Source organism: Corvus cornix, chromosome 1 (assembly GCF_000738735.6).
Source record: "Corvus cornix cornix isolate S_Up_H32 chromosome 1, ASM73873v5, whole genome shotgun sequence".
NCBI lineage: Eukaryota > Metazoa > Chordata > Aves > Passeriformes > Corvidae > Corvus > Corvus cornix.
The window spans coordinates 26,719,187-26,737,616 of NC_046332.1; the positions used below are offsets into that span (position 1 = coordinate 26,719,187).

At 46.7% G+C, this 18,430-nt stretch overlaps 2 protein-coding genes across 7 annotated transcripts in view; one reads left to right on the forward strand and one right to left on the reverse strand.

Moving 5' to 3' along the window:
- The window catches only part of SIDT1 (SID1 transmembrane family member 1), a 40,372-nt gene extending 38,741 nt beyond the window's left edge, over positions 1-1,631 (forward strand). For both annotated transcript variants that reach the window (XM_039559668.1, XM_039559675.1), the window contains one exon: positions 177-1,631. In XM_039559668.1, the coding sequence (XP_039415602.1) occupies positions 177-239 (63 nt within the window). In that variant the 3' untranslated portion in view covers positions 240-1,631. The remainder of the gene's footprint in view (positions 1-176) is intronic.
- A 2,287-nt stretch (positions 1,632-3,918) lies between these two features.
- Positions 3,919-18,430, reverse strand: part of USF3 (upstream transcription factor family member 3) — a 33,999-nt gene continuing 19,487 nt past the window's right edge. For all 5 annotated transcript variants that reach the window (XM_039559645.1, XM_039559638.1, XM_010396068.4 and 2 more), the window contains 2 exons: positions 18,212-18,308; positions 3,919-17,149 (listed from right to left, as the gene is read on the reverse strand). In XM_039559645.1, the coding sequence (XP_039415579.1) occupies positions 10,683-17,149; positions 18,212-18,308 (6,564 nt within the window). In that variant the 3' untranslated portion in view covers positions 3,919-10,682. The remainder of the gene's footprint in view (positions 17,150-18,211; positions 18,309-18,430) is intronic.

Sequence of the window (18,430 nt, forward strand, 5' to 3'; positions counted from 1 at the left end):
AAATTCCCTCTGGGGCTGTGGGTCACACAGCTGTTGTGGGGAAGCTGAGGGGCTGCTGTTGTGACCAATGACGCATGGATTCGTGAATACCTCCCATAAAAGCAAGGCTTGAAGATCTGAAAGGAAGACCTCCCTGGCCAGCAAGACCTGAATCTGACATGCACTTTCCTCCTCAGGTCCTGCTGACCCTGGATGATGACCTGGATACGGTGCGCAGGGACAAGATCCCAGTGTTCTGAGTCCCCAGGGACATGGGCGCAGAGGTGTCCCAAACTGCTCAGCCAAAGGCACTGGGCCACGGGTGTCTGTGGGGAATGAGCCTGCTTCTGTGGCCAACAGCCCAGTGGGAGCAGGAGAGCTGGATCCCACAGCAGGCATGAAGGGGTGCTGTGGCAACTGAGGTGGGACCAGGAGGGAAGATGATGTTTGCTCCTTTCCTGCCACATCCTCTGGGGTAGGCTTGATCCAGAGGCCAAGGCTAGTACACAGCCCTCTGGCTTGTGGGTGCAGAGGGTGCTGGAGCCAGTGATGAGGGAGGAAACAGGAGGGGAGGCATGTTAGAGACCTTTGCTTCCCTTCCTTCTTGCTGATGTGCTCTGCATCCTCTCTGGTGAGCAGGCTTGAGAAGTGCCATGCAGCTCCTCCTGCATTGGGAGCTGATGCCTGCAGCCTGCAGGCTGCTGCCCTCAGTCTCTTCAGCAGCATGGGGAGAGCATTTGGTTCCTGTCCTGTAGCAGCTGAGGGAGCAAAGGACTCCAAACTGAGGTGGCAGTGGGAGGACTGTGCTTTCTGTTTTCTTCTTTTTGTTGGAGAGACTCCTCTGGTAGCTGGTGGGGAGCCATGGTACCAAGGCTGCAGCGTTGGTGGGAGGTGGTGAACTGGAGCTGCCAGACTCAGAGCCTCCTGCCTTGCTCTTGCAGCCTCTCTGTCACTCAGCCACACTCCTGTGGCAGCTCCAGTGCTGGCACTTGTCAGTCACAAGTGCTCTCCTCAAGCGACCCTAAGAGACACCGCACAGCAAAGCCACAGCCTTCCGTGGCAGCCCTTGGCTCCTGCTGTGTGCCTTGCCAAAGGAGCAGGGTGGAACAGGGAGGTTTTCCAGCAGCCCCAGACTTTCTCCTCCCATGATCTTGCTTTGCAAAGCAGGTTCCTTTATGGCCTGGGAGTGTGAAGGAGGTTTTGGGGCAGTTGGGGTAGAGCTCTTCAGCTAAAGATCTGGACCAAATTTTCTTCTCCAACTTGTCTGAATCTGAAATGAGTTTTTTAATGGCTTCTGCATTCTTTCCAGTTTCTTAGTTATTTAAAAAAACAAGAATAAGGTGTGAATTATTTCAGGCCTTGCATCTAAAATGGGACCTGTTTTGCTAATTTGCAATTAAAAAGTGTTCTTTGAGGCCTGCTGTCCTTATTCTTGTCATTGCCTGAGCATTTTTACTTTGGTGTATGTGCATGTAGCCAGTGATGCAAAGGTTTCATTCCACTTCTGCTTACTAAAGCAGATGACTCTGGTGATGTTTTACTCCAAGAGTCTATATCTCCTTGAACAGTTTTGCAACAGCTGGTTTTTATTTTTTTCTAAGTTGGAGTTTGTCGAGATGGTCAATAAAATGGATGTTCCTGGTTCCCTGCTCTGCCGGTTAATCTGAATTCTTCTTGCTTGTGCTCTCAGCAGCAGCAGAGACAGCAGTCGTGGCAGAGGGGTGCCCAGTGGTGTCACACAGCTGAAACCATCCTTGGGACTGTCACAGGCATTTCCTGAGCACAGGTGTGGATGACCTGCTTGTTCTCTTAACCAAATTGCCTTTGTGAGGCTACATGAAGAACAGACACTCATTTGTCACTGTAGTCCCTTGGGCAGGGTGAGGAGAGGGCTGGAGGAGGAAGGACACAAGAGGCTGCCAGCCTTTATCTTTCCGAGCAGAGCTGTGCTGCTCCGGAGGGTGTCGGGGTAGCTGTGCCAGATTGAAGGAGGACCTGTGTGCCCCCAAATTTGTCCAGTTCTGGGAACACATTTTTATAAAATACACTCTTTCTCCCTGTGTCTTTCATAATCTGTATGACCTTTCATAATCTCTCAGACCTTGTTCCAAGGTTGTATTTGTTTCTAGCCAGGAAGCTGGTTATCTTCTCTAAATTGAAATGTGAGGAAAAAATAATGTTGAACAGCAGTTGGAAGGCTCGACATAGGAGGCAGAACAGCATATGGGCTCGCTGGGCTGAGCAGATGAGCACAGCATGGAAGGGTAAGGTGGTAGCAGGGAGGGAGAGGGAGGCTGGAGAACAGCACAGAACGAACAGAAAACCACGACAGAATTCAATTAAGTATAAGGAGAAGCACCTCAAGCCTGAGAGATGGGAGGAAGGGTTGGAATCGTCTCCCTGCTGCTTCTGTGCTTCCAGCTTGATGCATCAATTTTTAAAATCTCCTCTTAGCTCTGCCCTGCCTGCTGGGCTCTCTTCGTGCTTCAGCTCTCCCACCTAGTGGCCACCTGAGCCTTCGATTGCTGCGGGTCTGGCTGGGCACCCGGGCCCTGTGCGCTCCCAGCTGTCCCAGGCACGCTTGGCTCTGCAGCCCTTGCCCCAGAACTGGAGCTTGTCTGGAGTGCTGCTGTCCTTCTCCAGGCCCCTGCCCTCGGGAAGGATGATCAGCTTGTTGGGTATATGGGGGCCCCTCATTCCATGGCCTGCAGGGGTCATGCTGTTGTTTTCTCACCTCCGAGAGGGATGTGTAGGGGTAAAAGCAGAGCAGCACCGTGGAATTGTGTTGGGAGGTGAGGGAGCCTCTCTGCTGCCCATGGGCTGGTAGTGGAGTCCCTGCTGTGCTCATGCTCGGGATAAGCTGCTGTCACAACTCCTGAAAGGCAAACAAACTGTGCCACAGGTGGGGACACCTCCCACTAGAGCAAATGGCTCAAAGTCCTGTCCAGCCAGGCCTTTCTAAAGATGGTGCATGCACCACCTCTCTGGACAACCTGTTCTAGTCTTTTACCACTCTCATTGTAAAAAACTTCTTCCTTACATTCCATATAATTCCTGTTTTCTCAGGAAATGTAGGTATAAGTTGTTCTGCCTAGTACAACTCAAAGGAGAAGGAAACAGCTTCTGTATAATACTAATACCCCCTCACAGGTTAGGAAAACTACCAGGGCCAGGTGCCCCCCGAGCCTCTGGGCTGACAGAAGAGCAGCCAAGGCAGGGGGAATGCACTGCAGTGTGGAAGAGGAAGGCAGCTGCCTTGTGTCCTGTTTCCCCTCCCCTCTGCTATGACTGAACTGTACACAGGGGCTGTCACTGAAGGAACAGAAGCCTCTCTGTCTTAATACTAAACCTCAGCCTTTTTTAAAATTAAGACCTTCCCCCTAAAGGCAACTTCCAGACCTGCAAGAATTTTGAAGTTTACAAGCCAGGTTTTCTGGAGCCTCTGAAAAGAATTGGTTCCTAGTAATGCAGTATTGTGCAATCTCGCTAAAAAGTCTTTACTTACCTTGCAGGGTCTCTGTACTGCTCTCATCCAAACCACATCCTTTAGCTTCAAACTGTGACAAAACAGCTGTCTTAGACCACTTCAAAACCAATGCAAGGGACTGTGATGAGAAGCATTTTATAAAGATGAAGTTGTATCTCAACAGTGATCACTGTCACTGGAGCAGGGACAGCATTTGCCATGTATTTTTTAGATACTACAGGATCAGTATTTATTTCTCCTGAACTACATAGTTTTGTATCTCCAAATAATGTGGTGCATAACTCTGGCATAGGCAGAGAATGTACATCAGTGGAAAACTTTGACTGTAAATTCCCAGTCTCAAAGCAAAGCTAAGTAATACTCTTAAGTATTTTGACCTATACTTAAGAGTGAATGGCATGGCTTTCCAGGGGGAAAGAAGCTGTACCAACAAGAACACAATATTCAAAGAGTGTTTTTCTTTTTTTTTTAATAAAATACTATCATGTTCATATCTATACAAATAATTATTACAACTATTAAACAAAGTATTACATTTAACAATAGAAATCTCAGAACTCTGAACAAGATCAGGGTTTGGGATATTTACACCTGAATGCAACACATTTGTAAAAAGATGTCAAAATAAACAGAGCAAGATCTTATTTACAATTGGAAGATGATGTTCCTGTTCATTCATTATAGATTTCTACTGCAGAGTTCCTATTTTCCATTACAAAATAGTAAGGACTTTCCACTGGGACCGTATCCAAGTCATTTACAGCTGTATAAAACAGAAGCACAGCAGAATACTCTGGACTGAATATAAATAATTTACATTGTGGAGGGCAACAGCATCTCTGATTAATCTCCTGTGGCAAAATCCATATTTGCTTCCCTTCTCACAGTGAGCAGGCAGGAACAGGGTCCAACCCCCCACGAGCTCTGTTGTTTCATACCTGTGATTGCCAGAACAGCAGCACATATTGCAAATGTGAAAACCTTGTAAAGATACTTCTGGTGAGGCAGAAAAAAAAGCCTTTTAAAAAAAATTAATCTCAGAAAAACCAGTATCAACAAATAATGAATGGTGTCTGTGTAACTAAGCAGGGCTTGCTTGCAGAGAGTATGAATTTGTGTTGTCAGGACTGAAAATCTCTGCTAAATCTTTCACCACGGAGTAACCTACTCTGAGTGGGAATAAAGCCCTGGTGCTCTGAGGTTTCCAATTTATGGATGGCAGAAGCAGTAGGAAATTGAAAACACCCTCACACAAACCTGTGTCTGCTACCCATGCTGGATCATGGCGGTGGGAGAAGGGAACACCAGTAGGTGGTAACAGGTCAGGTGATAGCAAGGAATGGAGCTCCTTACAGCACTGTATCAGAAAAACAAATATGACTGATCTGGTATAAACTGATTCAATTCTACTCTGTCTTGCCAGTGAAAGTGGGATCATTATTAAAGCGAGGAGCATGAAACTTACTAGGGGAACAGCAAAAGATGACAGCTCTTAGCACACTCAGTCATCCAGAAACAGCGGGAGTTTACTGAGTCCTTGAGCCAGGACTGCACAAGTACCTCAGAGAAACGTGAAAAGACAACAGGACACCAGAAATAATTAAAGGGCCCCTCTTCTCCAGCCATGCCCTCTGCAAGTTGCCCTGCCACACGACTTATTTCCTGCAACAGCACTACAGTCACCAACCACAGCAGCAGCAGCACAGCTTTAAAGTGCAGTAGGAAATCTGTGCAAAGTTCAGGAGGCTCTGGACTCGCACAGTGCATTTATTTTTTTTTCAGAGAGGTGCTCTTCCACCTGGGCAGCAGCACAGTGATGAGCTGGAAGCATGAGCTGGAAAACCCATCCCAGTAAGGCTCAGCCCCCAGCTCAAATCACTTCAGTTCTTATTTTCTTTAACTGTTCCTAAATGAGGTCCTTTCTCTCAAGAAAAAGGTATATAAATACTAACACATTTATATTTTATTGCCTGCTTTCAGTTTAGTCTATCTCTGCTCTTACTCTCCTAGGCTGTTTAAGGGACTAATATGGACTACACTGACATATGTTGGGCAATAATAAATAATATTGGGCAATCCAGCCCAATATTATTTATTATTGTTTGTTGGAGTCATTTAGGCCAAGCTGAAACCCACAGCCACACAATGCCTGTCAGCTGTGGCAGTCCCACCCCAGAGGTAGTGCCCAACCTTTCCCTTCCACTGCTGATTTTTCTAAATTAAGCAGTACTGGGTATTTTTCTTTCCTTCAAAGCCAAAACAAACCCTGTGTAAGTAGCCTTCAAAAAAAAGTATTATGGAAGAGAAAATGCAATTCTCAGGCTAACAAATCACAGCTAAACCCACAAAATCTTTTCCAAGTACATCTTGAAAAACAAAGGAACCGTTAATTGCTGGGTAGTCTTCAGGAGAAAAAGATAAATGTTGACATTGATGCTTGCTGAAGAAAATGGATTTGCTTGTCAAATGGTTTTCATAACAAGTAAACCAGAATCATTCCATCTGCAGAAGCTCCTTTTTCAAACTGCCCTCTCCAAGCACAGGTCAAGGTAAGGTGAGCTTTATCAACCTGATGGCTAAGCACAAGTTCAGTGGGAGGGGAAAGGGAAAATAAAGAAAAGAAGGATGTGTAAGATGTTGCAATTGCTCCTCTTCTTTAGAGCAGAACCTGAGGCCCTGGGGAAACACTGAGACACCAACATGTCAGTGCCACAAACTTACCTACAAAACTAAGTGCAAAGAAGCCTGGTGGATGTGGAATGCCAGGCAAGATTAGTTTACAGTGACAAGGAAAACCCCAAACAATTTAATAATTAAAAACTAACAGAAATTTAACATCTAATTTCCTCTCTTTCGGTGTGAAATATCCAGTCCCTCCACTGTTCCTCCTAAAGGCAAAAGAGTGTGGATATGTGAGAAGATGAAACCCACAAGCTGCTCTCAAACCAGGGGACCAGGCCAAGCCCAACATTCAAAGCCCATCTTGGACAGTCAAGCAGACCAAAAGGCTACACAACAGATCCAATTTTCCTTTAATTAAAGTTACCTGAAGGCCAGTCAGCAGTGTAAATGTCAGAATTTGGATGAATGTGTTGATATGAAGCCCTTGCAGAGAGGTCTGCCTATCTTTCTTCTCACAGCAGTCTCCTGATCCCACACCAACGGGATCATTTAGTGTCACTTACAGCATGTAAAGGGACTCACACAGAACTTCAACAGAAATTGCCATGTTCAAGGAAGGGAATGAAAGGATATTTCTCCATCCTGGTCTCGTCAGGTTTCAGAAAAAGCCCTGAGAAGGACGAGAAGGTGCCCTGTCACAACAAAACACAATCCTCCAGAGAAGACCAAGGGTCACACAGTAAGTACTTCTCAGCCACACACCGCAAAATCGTGCAGTTCCTGCAAAATCCCAGCAGTCTCTGTATGGCTGAAATGCCTGTGCTGTGATTCCCTGCACAGCAGGCATCCTGTGAGCAAGGAGGAGCTGGTTTTGGTTGTCTTTGTAAACAGAAAGGGGGCACGCAAAAGTCACTGACACAGTTACTGCCTCTTCAGAAAATGATGTACAGTGTGAAAAAACCCCAATTTAAATCACAGCTGACATATTCTATTGTGAATACTCGGGACTGCACTTAACCTTGAGACAACAGCAGTAAATATGGAGGAGTAAGAGAATAGAACAGGTATCTCAGTTGAAAGGGACCTACGGAGATCATCCACTCCAGCTGCTTGGCGTGCCTCCATCCACTTCAGGACTCAGCATGTTGTCCAGATGCCTCTTAAACATGATTGTGGCATCAACCACCTCTCTAGCAAGCTTGTTCCAGTGTCTGAGCACCCTCCTGGTAAACAAATGCTTCCTAATGTCCAGTCTGAATCTCCCTTGGTGCCTCTTTGAGCCATTCCCATGTGTCCTGTCAGTGGATCCCAGGGAGAAGAGATCAGCACCTCCCTCTCCACTTCTCCTGTCAGGGAGCTGCAGAGAGCAAGGAGGTTGACTGTCTATCCAGATCCATCTCCAAAGCATCCGTCAACAGCATGTCCAAGTTTGGTATCATCAGCAAACTTGCCAATGGTGTGTTCAACTCCTGCATCCAGATCAGTGATAAATACATTGGATAGAACTGACCCTGGAACTGAGCCCCGAGCAACACTGCTGGTGACCAGTAGCCAGCCAGACCAGTAGCCCCACTCACTGTAAGTCCTTTGAGCTCTGCCCTTCAGCCAGTTCTTCACCCAGCACACCATGAACCTGTTCATCCCACAGCTGGACAGCTTGTGCATATGGATGCTGTGAGGGACAGTATCCAAAGCATTACTAAAATGCAGAAAAATTACACCCACTGCCTTCCCTTCACCCACTAGGTGGGTGGCCTTATCACAGAAGAGTATCAAATTAGCTAGACAGGACTTTAACTTTGTGAACCCATGTTGCCTGTGCCTGATGGCTGCATTATTCCTTAAACTTCTTTCAACAGCACCCAGTATAATCTTCACGATTTTCCCAGGAACCCAGGCTAGACTCACAGTCTGTAGTTCCCTGGATTCTTCCCTCCTGCCCTTTCTGTAGACTGGAATAACACTGGCTACCTTCCCATGAGCAGGGACCTGTCCAGACTCCCAGACCTTCAGTAGATGACCGAGCAGGGTCCTGCTGTATGTCCTGCTTGCTCCTTCAGTACTCTGGGATGAATCCTATCTGGCCAAGTGGATCTGTGGACATTCAAGTGTTGCAACAGGTTTAAGTTTATAAGCTCTCTCCAGCTTTCACAGACATCATAAAGTAGTGTAGTTTTAAGAAACTAATGTGGTATTCTGTGAAAGTCTGGAATGATAAGCAGGATTAGCAGCTTTATATAATAAAAGTCCTGGAAGCCAGGTCTTAATTTTTCACTAGTTTGTCCTGAAAGCCAAACCCATTGCTGCACACAGAATGCCATTTAAAGAGAGCAAGAATGGGCAGGTTTGCTTCCCTCCTCAAAGACCACACAAGTGTGTAATGCACAGAGTGGCTCCTGCTTCAATCCCCCTATCCTTACCATCCAGAACCCATGGAACAGTCACTGTTACGGAACTCACCTCACCATCTGAGGCAGACCCTTTGAGACCCACTGCACCAGAGACACCCCTTTGGTCCAGTCTCAGCAGGGCACACCCAGACCTGCAGCTGGCTGTCAGTTTGAGGCTGAGAACTGACTCATTCCTAACCCCTGCCCCCTGCACAGGCCAGTGGCTGCCACTTGGTCAGTGACTGCCCTGTGGCAGAGAGAAGCTGCCTTGCTGTGAACTGAAATACTCAATTATTTATTAGAAACAGAGAACTGATCCACCACTTAGATTTAGTGTCTTAAGATAAGCTCCACCTGAATTAAAGAAGGAATCCCAACCACGATCAGAACTGTTTTGCTTCACCTTTGCAGGAAAACACCAGACCCCAAATTACAAGAGCAGAGACATTGTCAGGACAGACTACAGACACAGCCCAATTAGTTTTAATTTTAAAGCCTCCGTACTTTCCTGGATCAGTGTAAAAGGGCTTAGCAAAACCAAAGTCTGGGCAGCCAAGCTGTGGAAAACTGTTTCAGGTCCCTCTTTGTGGGTCCTGTTTTTGGACATGGAGGAATATCTTCCTTTCCACCTTTCAAAGAAAAAGAAACAAAACAAAACAAAGAATCCCAGGGCACCTGCTCCTCCCCATGCCCCGACCAGAGCTTCTGACAGGTCCCAGGAGCAAGATGATGCACTGACGGTCAACACACAAGAATTTCAAGCTTGGAGACGACTGCATGCAAGGGAACCTCAAGTTACCATGTTGTTTGAAGAATCAAACCCAGAATGGTATTTCCAAACACATAAAAGACATATTTCTGCCCTGTTAGGAAAAAAAGCACACTGCAGAGACATTAAATAAATAAAATTTACCTAATTCTTCCCTTTCCTTTAAAAGATATGGGACCAAAATTTGTTAAAGTACTGGAGACTCAGCCAGCGCACACACATTCACTCCTTCTCTCATGCATCTACAAACATCATCCTTCCTCAAATCCCAATGTGTTCCGTGTGTTTCACTCTCAACACATCCATGTTCATCCATGTCCCTCCTTCAGCCACACAGGTTTAGGTAAAAGGTGCATTCAAGTGCAGAGTACTGATATTAACTCAGGCTCAATCCTATCAGCAATATCAAGTAAAAACTGTGCCCCAGGAATCCCCACTCATTTTGTGGGATGCGACAGGGTGAGGTCCCCTCCCATGTGCTGCCTGGTACAACAAAGGGCTGTCACTCACAGAAAGCAGAAAGCTGGTGTTAGAGCATGGGCCAAAGAGAAGTGGAGGGGAAAAAAGAAAAGGACATTAAGAAGGTGCTAAACAAGGTACAAAACCCACCCTGAGGTAACTTGCAGCAACCAACACTGAAATGGCAACAAACACGGCTGCTGTCTCTGCTGACTGCACCAGGAGTTGTGAGCTACACTAAAACATTGACTGAGTTCAGCAGTAACTGAAGCCACAGTTGAAGCAGATCCAAACAAGATTCTTAGAAACAGAAAGTCATGGGTTAAAGAAATCTAAATTTTCTAAAACAGTATTTTTAATTGCTGACCATGGGAGCACACAGTAATTTTCACCATGTAAAGTAAGCCTTAAGTCAAGTGTATGTGACAAGCTTCAGACAGACAAAAGCTGCACAACAAATGCCTTTTCCAATCAGCACTGGGTTAACACAGACTTGACTTGTGTTGAGGCTCTTGAAGATATTTTACAAAGGAAAAAGTGAAACCCAAACCATTTCAAGCTCCTGTGCAGTTTCAGGTAAACACATCAGGAACAAACCGATACCTGTAGCACTTGTTTCCTGTCTCCCATACGGATGCTCTCACTCCATGCACTACTGGGGGCAGCCCTCACCTTGGGACAATCAGACATCAAACTTGATTGTTGGAAAATCAACAACCAATATTTGCACAGCTCTCAATGTTGCATCCTTACTGTTTCCTAGTAAGCAAGCATTGCTATAGGCACTGGTGCTTTAGAGTTAGTAAGGTGGGTGGAAATACAACGTGTATATAAATATGGAAAGTACCATCTACATACATTCAGGCAAACAAACAGTGATGCTATGAATGGTCTCTCCAGGGGTGCCAGTAAGATCCACTTCCTTCTTCTTAAATATATAAACAACACATCAGACCAGAAGTCAGTCTGCCAGTTTTCATACAGCGGAGCTGCAGTCGTGACCTAAAATATGGCTTATATTGTGGGCAGGGCGGTTTGAGGGCTGCTTGGAAGAATCTGAAACAGATGTGTTTGCAATAGAAAGCAAAGGTGACATCGCTGAGCCATCTGGAGGAAGAGCTGTGGCTATTTCTGGAAACAAAGAAGTTAAGTTAAAATTGGATAAGTGCGATGTGTTGGTCATGTGCATTGGTGGCATATCTGGAAGCAAAGGAAAACTCGGCTGAGCAAAACCAACAGGCCTGGGAGGAGACAGAATGGATCCAAATCGATTGTTTAAACCTCCACTGCTCGGCTTCTCCGTGCTTGGGTTCGGAAACATTTGATTGGGAAAGTAAGGGATAGAAATGTCATTGGAGAGGGTAGGGTGGGCAGGAGAGTAAGGTGGATAGAAGGATGGCAGTGTATTTTGAGGATCAACTGGGATTAGAGCTGGTGTCCGAGTGGCACTAGGCTGAGTGACTGGTGGGATGAAAGAAGCGTTAGCATTTATTGGTGGATTCATGCCACCCTCCGGAATAAAAGGGAATCCAAAATTCTGGGAGAGAGTATGTTGGTCAGGGGCTGCGTTGTCGTTGGACACTTGAGGGCCATCAGACATAAATCGGACAATGCTTCCTCTTTTTTCTATCGTGGACTGTTGGCGCCCAAGGATCATGCTGCCACTGGTGGACAGAGGAAGATGGGGAAGACTAGGGTCAAAGACATTTCCATGTCTCTGATTGCCGGATCGATTCCTTTCGGGCTGACGTATTTTAGAACCTCCATTGTCTTGCAGAGGATGCCTCGAGCGCTGAGTGACCGAAGAATTTGGCTGACGAACAGAAGGCTGCCCTTGCTCGCCATTTCCGTGAGAAACTGCAGGGTGAGGGTGAGTTGGCCTCGCAACTCCATGCATATTGCTGGAAACGGGTGTGTTCATGTGGTTCTTAGTTCCATGACTGTCTGTCATCCTCATGGGGTTGGACTTCTGCACAGAGATGTTTGGGCTTGTATTGCGACCCTGAATGTCTCCTGAGGAAGAAGAACTCGAAAAAGGAATAGTCAATGAGCTGTTCCTTGTGTTAATTGCCCCAATGGACATGTCACAGCTTTCCCTGCTCTGGCCATCACCATCCCTTCGGATGTGGACACTCTCTCGCGCTGGGGGACAGTTGTACTCAATTGTGGAGGAGGCACCGCACTGCGTGTTCCTTTGATGTTCTGGGATTGATCTTTGGCTTCCACTGACTTGATCTCCAAGGTGAGGGGCGAGCAAGCTCTGCATGAAACTTTGGTGGCATGTGTTTTCATTCTCCCTTGATGGCAGGGTATTCCCCGTTGGAATACCCTGTACTGGCGGGTAGGGCAGTCTCTTCTGTCTCTCTATGGATGGTGCAGCATTCTGACCAATTCGGAATGCTTGTGACTGCATGCCCCGGAGGGATGACACAGAATTGCCAATTTCACTGTTTCTTGAAGCCTGTACATCAAAATTGCCCGGCGGTTGCTGATTGGGTCCAGAGGGCTTAAATGTTTGGCAGTCAGAAAGACGCTGCACATCCGAGCCAACTGTGTGGTCAACTGACAAGCGGCCCTGCATATTATGAATCGCCAACCCTTTATTTCTAGAAACATCAAGATAGCTTCTCATTTCAAGCTGGTCAGAAACCCTAGGGCCTTGAAGAGATATTCCTATTCTCTGCTCCGAATTAGAGGGCGTCTTCCCAATGAGGGCCTCAGCAGAGTAGCTGGAAACTCTGTTTCTTTCCTGCCTGTGAGGGGTGCATGTCATATCTGATGGTCTGGTTACAATGCTGGCCTGGGACACCATTTGCTGCTCTAAGCCCCTCGAGGTCATAAGTCTTTGCATCTGATTGTGCCCCGACACATGTTCTGAAGTGGAACCTTGCTGTCTGCTGCCAACATCCTGTTGCTGTTGATGCATAATATCCTGATTGATATGGCTCTGAGGGTGGTTATGGTGGTTTCTGCTTGTTGCAGGATTTTCACAGTTCTTTTCAGGCTGGGAAGCTCCAAAGTGTTGCTGCATCTGCTGCTGCATTTGTTGGTGGTGAGGATGGGGCTGACCACCTTTCTGCCGTGTTTGATCACTTCCATGGTGTTTTTGCTGTAGAGAAAGCTGTGTGGCTTGTGTTCCCTGGATGAGATTCCGTTTCTTTTGCATCTGCACCTCCTGCTGTATCGTTCGCTGTTGGTGGACACTGTGGGGTTGAGAGTGGACGGAGTTCTCCCCGTGAGTGACGTGGTGCTGCAGCTGGTACAAGTGGTGCCTCTCTCTTAGCTGCCCAGCCTGCTGCTGCTTCAAGTACGGGTGATTACTGTGAAGGTGAGAGATGCCTTGGGCAGGGACATGTTGAATTGGCTGCAAGTGCTGCCCTGCCTGGCCTGGCTGCTCTGAAAGTGGTGGTTGAGAACCACACTGAACTTCAGTTTGTCTCAAAGCTGGCGCTACGAAATTGCTGTTGGGTGGGAATAACCTACTGAGGCCATCAGCATGCCCTTGATTGCTCACTGGTGCCACTGAATTGGATGAATTAGGAGGAATCTGACTGACTAGCATCTGTGTTTGATCAGCAATACCCTCTGGTGCTCGGTTCATCAGCGCCATCCCCTCAAGCCTTATGGGTGCTGTCTGGCACTGCTTTTGCCTCTTTGCTGTAGAAAGCAGAAGGTCATCCTGAACGGCCCTCTTGGCAGAGTCTTTGCGACCTTCGTGGTTTTGCTGCTTTAAGTGTGATTCCTGCAGCTGGGGAGCCTGCATGGTGCTTGCCCTGATAGCATTCAGTTGCTCCTGAGCATATTCACTCATCAGAGCAGGTCCCGGAGATGGATTGATGTATGTGCTAGATGGAAGGGAGAGGCTCACAGTTGCAGGGACACTTGCAGGCTCTGAAGACTGGGATAAACTCGAGCAACTCACCAGGGGATGGACAATGCGGCTCTGGTGTATCAGATTATTCACGCTTAGACTGGTTATGCTGGGTGTCTGGGAAGTGGAAATCTGCAAAGGAGTGTTTGATGTTTCCACACTTCCTACAGAGCAGCTTGGCTTCTCAACCTGCCTGTCGACATTTGTCTGTACTGTTTCATGAGCACTGAATTTGTTCGGTGCTGCTTCCAGCGGCCCTGCGTTGTTTTCTTTCACTGACTGAGGTTTAAAAGGCTGTTGCTCTCTCTCCAAAGGTGCAACCTCAGACTTAGAGATGATATCCCTTGTGTTAACCTGTATTCCCCCTCCACCTTTCTCAAGGCTTTCCTGGTCAAAAATAGCTCTCGCTGCAAGAGCTACAATGTCAGTCTGTTCTGAAAATGTGCAGCTGTTACAGGTACTGGTTGAGGTGCTGCTTGTGAGATCTTCTCTGGTGGTGTCTGGCAGCATAGATGCAACTGAGAAGCCTCGACTGCTGCCAGAGCTGGTTGACATCGGGGAGTCTGCCTGCCTGCTAGTGATAAGGGAAGCACTGACTACTTCCTGATCAGAGATGCAGGAGTGATGTGGGGAGAGAGTGTCACTTTCCGTGTTCATCAGCAAGAGTTCCTGCTTCTCAGGCAAATCAACATTTGATTCTGCTGATTTAGAGTTTTCCATAGGAAAATTAGAATGCTCCCCCTGAACAGTAAACGAAGAGGTTTTTTCCACAGCTGTTCTTTCTTTTGTGAGATCAGACAGCATTTTGGTTAGACCCTGTCCTTCCAACAAGTCTGCATCTTGCATTACCACTGAGGAATCCTGGGCAATGTTGCAGGACTCCGAATTCATTCCTGCTTTGGAAGCGTGACCTGCTGTGTTGCTCTGTGCTACCAAAGTCCCAGCAACCTGCAAATGTGTCACCTGTGCTTCTTTACGAGAGGATGTTAAGGTGTTTGGAGGTTCACAGGGTTTGGGAGACTCCGACAAGGCAGAGGCAGTTGGCGGGTGGCTCTGAGATCCCTGGGCCTGCTGGCGAGGAGCAGCATCTTTGGCCGCTGGTGGAGCGAGCAGCAGCTGCTCTGACACCACAGACTCCAGCGGTGAGGAAGCAGATGCCTCTGCTGAGCTCGGCTCGGGAGCAGAGGGGGTTTTCACTGCCTGTTCAGAGCTCGCAGCCTCTTTGGAAGGAGAGTCAGAAACGCTGACGCCGCTCGCTGCAGCCGCGCCGCCCGCCTGCGATGTGGTTACAGCCTGTGATGCTGCCGGGGCGTTTTCTGGTGGCCCTTCGCCATTTGAAGGCTTTGCCACCGTTTCCACAGGAGCACAGTCCACCTTCCCTGCATCTTTGCAGGGAACTGCTGGGCAAGACACTTTATTATTGACTGCTTGGTGTTTCTTTGTGCTTGGCTTTTTGTTTGTCCTTTTTGATTTTGCACTGGATGGCAAGCCAGCAGCCGCTTTTTGCGGAGAAGCATTTATGGAATTAGATGCGCTGGTTAATACCGAAACCTCTGCAGGCACTGAAGATGCCACAGAAGTTGGCAATGACACACAGTTGACTGTGGCAATCTGGTTATTGACAGTTGCAGGATTGGTGGGGTGGCTGAGAGACAAGTGCAAGCAGCTCTGCCCAGCCATTTGCGATATGCTTTGATTGAGGTTAGCTAAAGCACCAAATGTATTGAGGGCAACATTGGTATTTGGATCCTCGCTGGTGGTGGGCTGAATAATTTGCATAGGGGCTTGGTTTGAAGCTCCGGATGAAGACATCACAGGCTGCAATGCGAAAAGCTGCCCATTTAATGAGATAGTCTGAGGATGCTGTTGATTGGACATTGTCACTGAAAATGTCTGCGCAGAGCTAGAAGATGGCAAAGAAGATGGCCTTGGTAATATATGGACAAGGTGTTTCCCTCCAAAAGTCTGTGGAAGAGAGGCATTTTGCATGGAGCCACTGGAGTTGGCGACTGCAGTCGGCCCGTTCACGGGAACTCTTACAGAAGCAGAAGGCTGAGCAGACAGGAGGGGAAGAGGATTCTGATTTGCAGCTTGTATAATTACAATTTGCTGACTAACATTTTGGCTGGGAACTTCGGCTCTCACAATGGGCGGGCACGGAGCAGGGTTTGGAGGCTGGAGAATGATGACATTCTGGTTAGCTGGTGCTCCTGTCACAGCTGAGGCGACTGGCTGAGCCATCTGAATCACCTGCATAGCTGAGTTTAATGGAAGGATATTTCCTGCAGCCTGAGCTTTAACCTGTGGCTGGCTGATTAAAGGCTGTATAGGTACGGGTGGGCACGAGGGCACGGTAACTACAATCTGTTCAGCTGCCTGGCCATCCCCAGGCAGAGAAGCATGCAAACTGATACTTGTAGTCAAAGGCCTGCTGTGGGCAGAAGACACAGTCCCAGCACCATTGACTGGCTCGTTGAGGAGGGCAGTCATTATCCCGGATGGCGTTTGGCTCAGCGGCTGAACAGTGTTTCCTGCCAGCTGCAAAGTTGTCCACGTGGTCTGTGTGTTCCCAGCTGAAGGCATCCGGGTAAGGCTACTCATGTTTTTCAAGTCTGAAGTGCCAACACCTGAAGAGCCTGAAAAAGACCAGCAGTTTTCCAGGGGACTGACAGCCAGGGTGCTTATTGCTGTCACAGCCTTAACTCCTTCTGCTGCAGACGTCACAGGCGTCCCAGCACTGCTGACCATGTCCGTACTTCTGAGGACCTTTACAGAAGAGCAGCTCTCTGCAGTAGACAGTCTCACAGGTGGCACACAAGCTGTGTCTGTGGTTGAAATAGCACAGCTCTCCTGGACGTCACTCCTGGAATTGTGTGTATTTGAGCAAGTTGCATTCACCTGTTGAACTTGGGAGGCTTCCACGGAGGCACTGGAAGGAAGGCTAGCTCCCTGCGGGAGTGTTTTCTTTGTTGATTTAGTGCCCTCCTCATCATTTTTACTTTTGGGGGGATTTTGCTCATTCTGTGGTGCATTACTTGAAGAACACTGCAGTTCCTGTTCTGTTGCAGGTTGAGGTGTGCTCTGTGAGCTGGCAGGAGCAGCAGCGGGCACACCTCGCTCGCTCTCCGGGGTGGAGAGCTCAGGAACATTCCCTGCTGGAGCTGTCTGAGCGGATACCAGCGGAGAAACTGTAGGTTGCGTCCATGGCTTATTTTCTGTGGGATAAATGCTAGCAATTGTCACAGGAGTCACTAGGTTGCAAGTTCTCTGAACTGGCACAACATTGGCTGTTTGCTTTTGTAAATTATGACCAACATTAAACGTTATTCCCTGCACAGATGCTCCCTGGTTATTTCCATTGGGTTGAGTCCCATTTGAATAGACAATGATGTTCTTCTGAACCTGATCACTGGGAATAACAACCGAGACTTTGGCATTTTTGAGGTTTCCTTTCCAGTGGATTGTAGGATCATCATACAGGCAAATATCATTTGCTTTCAGTAGCTCGATGTATCTCCCATTTTCCTTTTGCAGTTCGTCCAACTGTTTCCGGAGCTTTTTTATCTCTTCAGCTACAAAACAGTGAGAGCACTCCATTACATCAGCACCAGAGCAAATAATGAAATAATGTTACCACATGACAGAGAGTAAACACTGTGTAGCAATGAAATAAATTGGTGAAATAATTTGAACAAATCGTTAATAATGTATGTTCTTTTCAAATGGTTAGCACAACCTAAGTGAAGACTCTTGTCTTGATAAATCTCTCTACTGAGTGGGGAAGTGAATGAATTTCACAGACTATTCTATTACCAATAGCTGGATATGTCAAATTACTTAGAAAAAAATATCAGGACTAACTTGGATGAAACTGAATGCTAATCAAAATTGTTTAATTCCCGAAGGAAAGACAAGCACATGAATCTTTTTCTTTTTCCTGCTTTTTTGCAAACACCAAAACTGTTTTTATTTAATTGTTAATGTCACAGCTTTCCAGGAGAATTAAGTTTCATTACATCTAAAAATTACAGCCAAAATGAAATACAAAGCATTTGTGTAAAGCCACAAAACTGGCAACGCGCCTGAAAGATGGCTCACCAAACTGGGAAAATCACAATAAAACAGAAAGAAAAATCACAAACTACAAGATTAGCTTTGAGATGATTTCTGTCATACTTCTATCACTGTACTTTTACACATCTATTCAAGTAAATTTTATATGATGCGTTGTATTTTTATAAAACGAGCCATTTTAACTTTTACAGCTTTTCAAAGGAAAAAAAAGAAGGTTTATGAATGAAGGAAGATTCATCTTTTCGATTAAAAAAATCTAACTGAAGTTTGTCAGAAATCATTCTGGTCACTACAGTAGAATAAACTGGGACAGAATTTACCAGATGATGCCACATCACCTATAAGCTCTGTAATTACTCATAGCTATGTGCAAGAATACTCACTTGGGCATTCAATTGGCTTTTTGTTTCAAGATATTCTAAGCAGCTGTATTTTTCCTGTATGTGCATGATGTCTTGGGATTCCCATTTGTGGATCCAGGCTTTGTTGTTCGTCAGTACAGAGACACAGAAGAAGTGAGGGACAGAAATTCTAGAGCCCCCAGCAGCATCTGTACTTACCCTGCTCATTGCTCCCTCCATTTAACAGAAGTTCATCATTCTGTCTTTTCATTTCTGTTATATACTTAAAGGCCTGATCCAGGATCATGTTCTTGCTCTGCAAAAGGAAACACACAGGACAAAGGTCTAGAATTTGTAAAGCCATTAGTGATGAGGCTGCACTTTTTCCAAGAGGTCTTTACTTTAAAAATATGCTCTGAATGTCACGGGGTAGGGTTT